The sequence below is a fragment of the Tinamus guttatus genome, unplaced genomic scaffold (assembly GCF_059628265.1).
Source record: "Tinamus guttatus ecotype Peru unplaced genomic scaffold, ASM5962826v1 Tinamus_guttatus_pri_ptg000036l, whole genome shotgun sequence".
NCBI classification, from domain to species: domain Eukaryota; kingdom Metazoa; phylum Chordata; class Aves; order Tinamiformes; family Tinamidae; genus Tinamus; species Tinamus guttatus.
The window spans coordinates 863,912-873,421 of record NW_028288570.1 but is presented as its reverse complement, the minus strand read 5'-3'; the positions used below and the strand labels follow the sequence as shown (position 1 = coordinate 873,421).

The 9,510-nt window shown below is 57.8% G+C and overlaps 1 protein-coding gene across 1 annotated transcript; it reads left to right on the top strand.

Annotated features, from left to right (window-relative positions):
• Positions 1-978: 978 nt before the first annotated feature.
• On the top strand, positions 979-7,520 carry PRDM13 (PR/SET domain 13). Its single transcript, XM_088534673.1, is given in 5 exon segments — positions 979-1,119; positions 2,799-2,930; positions 3,024-3,144; positions 6,126-6,468; positions 6,470-7,520. Coding segments are annotated over 5 exon segments (1,788 nt in total).
• Positions 7,521-9,510: the final 1,990 nt, after the last annotated feature.

Below are 9,510 nucleotides of genomic sequence, written 5' to 3'. Positions count from 1 at the left end.
CCCTATTTCCTGGCGGTTGCTTGCCCCTCTTTCCTAACGTATCGTTCTGCGAATAAGGCGAATTGCGCAGCTTCCCCGGCGCTCGCAAATGTAGCGGTTTGTGTTTCACGGGGACTACAGCGACTCATATTTTGTGCTATTCATCCTACTTAAGGAGCAAAGTTGGTCTAAATAGATTACTGGCCTGAAACCAACCCACTGAAATGGTAATATGGTCCTTCTTAAAAAAAAAAAAAAAAAAAAAAAAAGTGTAGGTATTTTCTGGTGTTTTCCCATCAAGTACCTGCCCAATTTCTGTATGGCACACGCCAGGAATCAATAGAAGTTAACAAGTCCTCAAAACATTCCCCATCTCTTTGTTTAATCTCCTTTACAATAAAGCCAAGGGAAGAGAATTAAAAATCTTTGAAGTATATTAAGCCTCAAAAGGCTCAGCCAAGTAGACTTAAAATAGTCACTTATTTTCCAAAACTGGTTTGTCGGGGAACAATAAAAGGAAGCAAAATTTATGGAGAAATTATACAGTGGATTTGTCACTTAAAATATCGTAACTGTCTCGGGGACAATACCCCATGCTGAGGATTAATGGTCCCTCCAGACCTTTGATTCACCAGCGCCTTTTCTTTGCCCTTGACAAATTGGATTTTTAGGAATGGGAAGGTCGCCTGGCCCATTGTTTGCCGCCCATTCAGAGCGCCTGATTATGCAGGAGGGTTAGGGAACGGCTCCATGTGACCCTCTCGGATGGGACTCGGCAGCTGCTCGAGGAGCGAAACTCTCTCACCCAACTCGGCGCCCTGGAGCACCCGCCTGCCGAGGGGTCCCCTCGCGCTCCCGTTGAAAAGCGGGCGCGCACAGGGCGCCGCGTCACTCTGCGGGCGGAGAAACGCCCGTGCGCATCCCTCTCGCTGCCTCTCTCTGTCATTCCGGCGCCGTTAAGTAGTTGGGGACCCTGCCTGCTCGTAGCCAGAGGCAGCGATGCAAACGAGCCGCGCTCCGGCCATCAGCGTGAACGCGGAGAGCTGCATCCCGGCTGGACTGCGCCTGGGGCCCGTGCCGGGTATCTTCAAACTGGGCAAATACCTGTCAGACCGCAGGGAGCCAGGACCCAAAAAAAAGGTATTTCCTAGGGTGTCTCCTGCGTCGGCTTCGGTTGGACTTCCTTTTTTTTTTCTTTCTTTTTTTTTTTCGAGAAAGGACTGCTTCCTCCTCGCTCTCTCCCTTCCTAGGGCAAATCAGGCAAAGGAAAGAGGAGCGTTTCCAGAGCGTCCCGAGGCTTCTCCGCACGCTAGTTATATCCCTCCTGCTCCCTTCCCCTGTCCCGCTGCCTAGCGCCGGAGCATCCGCCGGAGCATCCGGCCACTGGCTCCTGCGCGGCAAGACCGGGGCACCTGCCGGCTCCCTCGCCCAGCCCCGGCCTCGGACACGGATTTGCGTGAAAGCGGCAGCCGCCGGATCCCGGTTCCCGGGGCTCGGAGCCCGAAATTCGGAGCCCGACGCCCGGAGCCCGGTGCCCGAAATTGGGAGCCCGGTGCCCGGAGTCTGGTACCCGGTGCCCCGAGCCGGGCACCCGGTGTCGGAGGAGCAGATCCGACCCGCTTCCTCGCTCTCTGCCCACCCGGTCCAAACCCTCCGCCCGCTCGGCGCAGGGTTTGTCACGGCTCCCCTCCCGCCCCTACAGCCCCAGTAAAAGCGGGTGCGCGCTGCTCTAGCCCCCGATTTTTATCCGTGGGCCGGCAGGAACTGCAGGGAGAGCCTGGTTTATTCCCGCGTTTCGCTTCCCACATGGTCCAGGCTCATCGGCCACGGATGCTGCGCCTGGCCCGGAGCGCGGGCTGCGGGGCCGCGTGGGAGCGGGTCGCGCGTGGGCCAGCGGCGGCCGCAGGTGCTGGCCCAATATCCGCAAACCCCTGGGCCGGCTCGCAGCTCCGCAGCCGCGAATAACCCAACAGGGCGAGCTGGGAAATAAAGCGACTCTTCGTTTAAAGGGGCGCACAGGAGGCGGGAAGAAAGCGGTGTCTGTGCGGGGGTAACTTACCCCATGCAGCAGATTTTGGGGATGAGAGAGCCTCAGCCGAGGCCGCCTGCCATCCCCCCGCGCTCACACGTTCCGCTCGGGCTTTTAATGCCCTTTAATTGTTTTTAAACGCTCTGCCAGCCCACTCAAATTTATTTCTCATCTGGCTCCATTGGTTTCTCGCTTTAGACTGCTTTGTTCGGATGACTTTTATTGCACGGTCATTGGGCGAATGGGCACTTCATTTTCTCTTTGTATGGGTAAGCAGATTATGAAGTATGGGGCTACGGAGACTTTGTAGCTGAGCAGACCTCTCCCCTTTCCCCCTCCCAGCAAGTCTCGCGTTTCGCGATTGCTCTGCACGGATTCAGAGGCCGCACAAATTCTCCACGACCAGCTAATGACACCTTGGCGGGGCATTTAACGCAGTGTAAAGCTGACTGCGGCGCCGTCGCCGCGCAAGGTGCATTGGGGACCCAAGGGGGACCCAAAGGAATGATGCGATTTATCCTCCTCATGCTGCACACTGTGGGAGCATCCCCTCCTCCCAGCCTCCCCATCCTTCCTCCCGCAGAGGAGGTGAGCGTCTCAAGTCCAGGAGGGTCCTGCTCGAAGAGGAGGAAAGAAGGAGCTCGGGTGGGGAAACCCGAGGTCCTGCCTCCGCTCTTTTCCAGCCCTGATTCCCGGCACCAGGCGAGGGGCTGCTCGGGGGAACAGGGGAGGCTTGGAATTATTTCTGCTGTGTGCGAGTGGCAATGACGGCGGTGCCGCTGTCTTCTAGGTGCGGATGGTGAGAGGGGAGCTAGTGGACGAGGCCGGCAGCTCAGCCCTGGAGTGGATAGGGTTGATCCGCGCCGCCCGCGACTCCCGGGAGCAGACGCTGGAGGCCGTGGCGGAGCTGCCAGGAGGACAGGTACCCACTCGTGGCCCCGCAGCCTGCCAGCCCCGCAACCCGCCCGCCCCGCGCGAGGCTCCTCAACAAGTTGCCTTTCTCCCCTCCCCGCAGATCTTCTACCGGGCGCTGCGGGACGTGCAGCCGGGAGAGGAGCTCACCGTGTGGTACTCGAACCCGCTCGCTCAGTGGTTTGACATCCCCATCACGGCCACGCCGACGCACGACGAGAAAGGTGCGGGCGCCGGGGGGGCAGTTCTGCGCTGGGCTTTAAACTCCCGGGTCTCCTTTGCGAGAAAAAAAAAAAAAAAAAAAAAAAGCGCCGCGGGATGGCATCTCCACAGTGGTATATCCGCAACAAGTAAACCCGCACACGCGCGTGTGGGTAGGGATAGCTGTTCATTTCAGGTGGGCAATTTAACTGGCATCTTTGACGAGAGGTTAAAAAAGAGTCCTGCTAAAAATACACTGCCACAACATTTAATACCAGCACAGCTGCAGCGACTTTTAACCTGCCTCCCTTTAAAATAAGACTCCATCTGCTCATTTGAAGGGGTGATATATTAACTTGGTAACGTATGGAAAGGCCTCCCGTGCCTCTAGTCCTTCCGTCACGGGCACAATTTTATGATCTTCTGATAGAAAAACGTGATTTTATGAAACAATGCTCATGTTGTTGTGCAAGGCAGCCGTTTATCTTCATACGTTCTTAAAAACGCACCGTGTGTGTTCCTCGGTAGAGCTTCGGGTGCTCTTCGCGGGTAGCACTGAGGACAGTGACCTCGCAGCGCTCAGGCTGACGTAGGCGCGTCAAGACGAGTAATGGTCAGTTCGTGTGAATTAGGCTGTACTAGGTAAAAATAAAGCCGGCGTCAAATATGTGTGCCCGAGGATAGCAAGCGAGGGAAAGGCATCAGTCCTGGATCACTTGTTTGAATCCGCCAGCTAATTCTCGGCGGGGATTGTACCAGTGGTTTTTTTTTTTCGCTTCCTATCTTTTATTTTTCCTTTTATTTTTTTCTTTCCCCCCTTTTCTCTCTTTCTTTCTTTCTTTCTTTCTTTCTTTCTTTCTTTCTTTCTTTCTTTCTTTCTTTCTTTCTTTCTTTCTTTCTTTCTTTCTTTCTTTCTTTCTTTCTTTCTTTCTTTCTTTCTTTCTTTCTTTCTTTCTTTCTTTCTTTCTTTCTTTCTTTCTTTCTTTCTTTCTTTCTTTCTTTCTTTCTTTCTTTCTTTCTTTCTTTCTTTATCATTCTCCTTTTTTTTCCATTCTTTTTTTCTCTTTCCCTCCCCCCCTTTTTTTTCTCTCTCTCTCTCTCTTTTTTTTTTTTTCTTTTCAATTTAATCGATGGCGCCGGCAACATAAACGATGGGCGCGATAAGAATGTTTGTAGGCACCTCCTCGGTGCTGCCCGGCTCCTCCGGCCGGCGCGGGCTGCGGAGCCCCGCGCAGCGCGGCCGCCCCGTCGGGGCCACGAAGCTCCCGGCGCTTCTTGCGCCTTCTCCACGCGCGGGGCTGCGCATCCTGGCCCCGGAAAAGGAGAAAGGGCGAGATGCGGCCGCGGGTAGGATGGAGTGGTGATGGGCTCTGGCCCCGCTCTCCAGAGGACTCTACGCGGGGACCCGGCGCTCCTCGGCAGGAGGACGAGACGGCTCAGGTTTGCCAAGGGCACGCGGCGTGGGGCGCCTTCCTCCTTGAAGTCAAAGCGGGGTTTGCAAACTGATCCCGCAAATCTGCTCTTTCTGCCGCTCCGCGCTGTTCAAGCTAATCAATAAGGATCCAGAATTTAAGGGGCGCAACCAAAGGCGGAGACGCTCTTCTTCTGAGGAGAGCATGATGGAAGAGGAGTGGGAGACATTCAGAGAAAAGCTTTTTTTTTTTTTTCAACTTCGGAATAATTCTTTTGGACAAACGCACCTAACCCCGTTATTTTGAAGTGATGAACAAGGGGTGTCTTTTTATTTTTATTTTATTATTTTTTTTTCCCCGAGCGATCGTTGGCTGGGCTTGATTGTCGCTCCAGGATGGCTCTGGGGACACCCATCTGCTCTCGCCGCTTTTGCAGACCGCCAAGGCCGAGCAGCCCCTCGCAAAGCGCCGCCAAGGCAAAAGCTCCCGGCGCGGTAGGATGCGGAGCGGGAAGGCTCCTGGTCTGGCAGAACTTGGCACCAGTTCCCCAGGGCCATCCCATAGGATTTCTGCAGCGCTTCAGCCTCTCCCCAGCGAGATCCCCCACAGCCGGCATCCCTTCCCTCCTTCTTTCAGCCAAGCTAGGAATCTATAGGCGCAAACAGGGAGCCATCTGAATCCACTTGGCCCCCGAGACCGGCCCCGAGGAGAGCGGAGCCCCCTCCCGCCCTCGCCGGGGGCTGATCCCGGAGAGCCAAGGGCCAACTGGATCGGGGCCGCGCAGGAGTTTCCCGGAACGCGCTCCTAGCGCTTGGGAGAGCTCTCGCCTGACCTCGGCGCGTTTCCTCGCGCGGGTCTTTTTAGAGAGGAAACATCTAAGTCGGGACTGACTGCTCAGGCGTAGGGTGCGATGTGGCTCGCAGGGACTTCCGCTGCTTTGGAAATATCTTCTCGGTGCATTTTGGTGCCTGGGGGAGAAGAAGAGCCAGGCGGGTTCGGGTGAATAGATCCAGGTGTGTGTCTGGATAGTTGGCGGGCTAGGTGGGCGGGCAGAGGGTCCCGCAGGGACCCTGTTTCGCCATCGGGGCCGGGGAAAGGCGCCTCCGCCCAGGGCTGTTGGCCACGAGCAGGGCCGGGAGCAGAGGCCGGAGCGTGCGCCCCGTCGGCGCCCACGGGCGGCCCTCGCGGCCGCCGAGGTCTGTTCCGCTCGAGCGGAGCCGAAGCGTTTAGGGCACAAAGGGCATTGTGCTCCGCGAGGGAGCCATTACATATGGCCCATACATACCGGAGATTGTCTCGCCGCGTAATGAGGGGCTCACGATCATTAGATTGCCCTTTGTTCGCCGCAGCCGACTCCCTGACATACGCTGCCTCCTCCGCAAACGCCAACAGATGGGTCCCCCCCCCTCCATGCACCCCCCACGGACCACTCGCGGCAGCAGCTGCTCCCCCCGCCCCCCCGGTGCCCGCCCGTGAGGGAGGAGCTGGGGGGCGCCCCACGGAGGGCGGCGGGAGTGGTGGGGGGGCCGCGCGGGGCGCGGGGCTCGGGCCGTCGGGCCGCCTCTCACGGGCCGCTGCGCTTCCCCCCGCAGGCGAGGAGCGCTACATCTGCTGGTACTGCTGGAGGACCTTCAAGTACCCCAACAGCCTCAAGGCCCACGTGCACTTCCACTGCGCGCTGAGCCACGGCCGCGCCTTCCTGCACCACGAGCACGGCCGCCCCGTCGAGGCCTTCGCGCTCGCCGCCAAGGCGGTCGCGGAGCCGCTGCGGGCTCCCCCCGCGCCGCCGCCGCCGGGCTGCGGCCCGCGGGAGCCCGGCAAGCGGGAGGCGTCCCCGCCGCTCGCCAAGGCGGGCGCAGCGCGGCGCGCGGCCAAGGAGGAGCAGGAGCGGGCGCTGGACATGAGCGTGGGGGCGGCGCGGGGGCCGGCGCCGGCCGCTGGCGGGCGGCCCCGCGGGCAGCCCCGGCCTCGCCTTCTACGCGGGGCCGCGCTCGGCCTTCCGCCCCGCGGGGCCGCTGCGCCACGAGGCCAAGGGCGCCGCGGCGCCCGCCTTCGCCCGGCTGCTGGGCGGCCTCAAGGCGGGCCGCGCCGCCGAGGCGCCCGCCACGTGCGGCGGCCCGCGCGCGCTCCCGCTGCTCGCGCCGCTCGACGAGGCCTCCGCCTTCCGGCACGTGGAGCGCGCGCTGCCCGCCGCGGCGCTGCCTCCCGGCCGCTACCCACCGCTGCCCGGCGGCGGCCTCGACCGCTTCGCCCTGCCGCCCTTCGAGGGCCTCAAGGCGTACGCGGGCGAGTGCGGCCTGCCCGTGATGCCGCTCACCGTGTACGGCGGGGAGCTGCTCTACAGCGCGGCGCCCTACTACCCGCTCAAGCTGCACCTGGGCGGCCTCCTCAAGTACCCCGAGGCCGTGTCGTACGTGGGCGCGCCCGCGGCCGGGCTGCCCGGCGGCGAGCTGGGCTCGCTCGCCACCATCGACCGCGAGATCGCCATGCACACGCAGCAGCTCTCGGAGCTGGCGGCCGAGAAGGGCCGCGCGCGGCTCGAGGCGCTGCCGCCGGGCGCGGCGGGCGGCAAGGCCAAGAGCGGCCACCTCTGCCTCTACTGCGGCAAGCTCTACTCGCGCAAGTACGGCCTCAAGATCCACATGCGGACTCACACGGGCTACAAGCCGCTCAAGTGCAAGGTGTGCCTGCGGCCCTTCGGCGACCCCAGCAACCTCAACAAGCACATCCGCCTGCACGCCGAGGGCAACACGCCGTACCGCTGCGAGCACTGCGGCAAGGTGCTCGTGCGGCGCCGCGACCTCGAGCGCCACGTCAAGTCGCGGCACCCGGGCCAGGGCCTGGGCAAGGCGGCCCACGACGCCAGTGACTCTGCCTACGCGCACGCCGAGCCCGAGCAAAAGACTGACAACGAGAGCGACGTGGACGTCTGCTTCACGGACGACCAGAGCGACGCCGAGACGGGCGGCCGGAGCCGCGAGCAGTAACGGGGAGCGGGACCGCGGTCGGGCCGGGGCAGGACGGGCTGGAAACCTCCCCCCGCCCCTCCTCCCGCATCCCGGGGGCAGCGGGACGCGCGTGCTCGCTGCGCGCCCCCGGCCCCCGCCGCGGCAGCCCGCGGGGCGGGCGGCGGAGACCCCGACGGGCGCCCACGCGCCGGGTTTTCAGTGGCCATATATTTGTATTGTACCTTTGTGTGGAGGAAACTGTGCCTTTTGGAAACGATTTTTTTTTTCTTTGTACTTTCCCATCACTTGTCCCAGCTTCCCGAGCTGTAGGTCTCAACGGCAGTCCCGGTTCTGCAAGCGCCTCTGGCACCTGAACACTTTATTTGCCACCTCGCAGATGTGCTTTGTCAGGTCTTGAAAAAGCAATACCAACAGCTTTTTATTTTTTATTTTATTTTTTTTCGGGGGTAGGGGGGAAAAGAGGCAGCAAAAAGCCTCATTAGCAGCACTGAAGAGGTCCATGATAACAGGTGCACCATTTGATCGAGTTGCAATTATTATAACAGATGATATTTGAGTAACAAATGTAAAATAAATATTGAAAAGCATGAATCTAAAAGCACGCACTATATACTTTTAAAGGAAATACACTGTTTGGTAGAATACAAATGTGGTGTATGTTTGTTTTCTAATGAATGATGTGCAGTGGATACAGTATTTTGGTCTTGCTTACGGTTTGTCATGCGATTTTTTTTAAATAAAGTTCTGACAAACTACTGTTTGTCTAGCTGTTCACTGAAGGGCTGTCAGCAAGATCTCGGTTTTTGCAGTGTAGCACTTCTAATCGGGAGCTTGGCTCAAATCCCATTATATCTAGCGGCTTTGGATCAAGCTCCACACAATTTGCCGCTCGGTATCGTCGCCGGATACTTTTCCCTCTCTAAGATGGAAAAACAAAAACAAACGAGCAGACTCACGAATAAAACTCGCTCCGTTTTCTCCTATGCCTGCGGCTTTTTGAAAGCAATTAGTTGAACGGGGCCAATGTTAAGAGGTGTTAAAGGGTATCCGGTATCAATGTGTTTTAGGATATCCATCAGCAGCGTGTTTTTTATCTAGGAAATGTGCTCCCTTTGCAAACATGTCTCTCTAGAATCACTGCTGCTCTAAGTATCAGCGAAAAAAAATTCTCTTTTATCTTGTTGGTACCGGAACCGAAATATGCTCAGGAACAAAATATCTTGTTCCAAAATATTCCCAGTTCACAAAATATCTTGTTTCCCCTGGAAAATCCTCTGGCTCAAAGCGCGGGGTTGTGAGGACCTGCTGGCCGTGATGGGCGCCTGGGCGGATCTCCGCTTGCCACTTTCGGGGGATTTCGTGCGGCTCCATTATCCTGGCTTAGGGCACTAAATACCTACCCAATTCGCTGTTATCATAGGAAACTCCCTGAAGCTGTTCAGGTAAGTTAATGGCAAAAGTCTCTGCTATGGACAGAGCAGGATCTCGTTGCCATCGCTGGAATAAAAAATCCCGTTGTCATTTATCACACCGGGAGAGGGCTGTGGGTTTTGGCAGCAAATGGTGCAGTTCGATATGTATTTATCTCTCACCTTTTCAGAAGGTGGAAGCCCCTCCTGGCCGATGCCGGGGAGAGATGCCTCGTGTTCCCTCCGTATATACCATCCGACCCAGCATTAGTGTGTTTTAGGACATATGTGGAGTGAAATCCCCCTGGTTCGGTCTCAGCGGAGGCACTTGCGTGGGCATCCGTCGGCAGGGAAATGGCCCTTAAAATATTCCAGCCGCCTACTAGGTTAGAAAAAAAGCTCTCTTGGAGCCTATAGCGACGAACGATGGAAGGTTAAAACCCTAATCTGCGAATTATTTGCGTATCGCTGGAGTCTGTGTGTTTTAACAAGAAGTGTCCCACCAAATCGTAATGCTTCAGTTACCATATTAAAAAAAAAAAGCAGTCCGGACCAGTCAGTTTGTATGGATTTACGATACGTATCTGTAAAAAAATAAT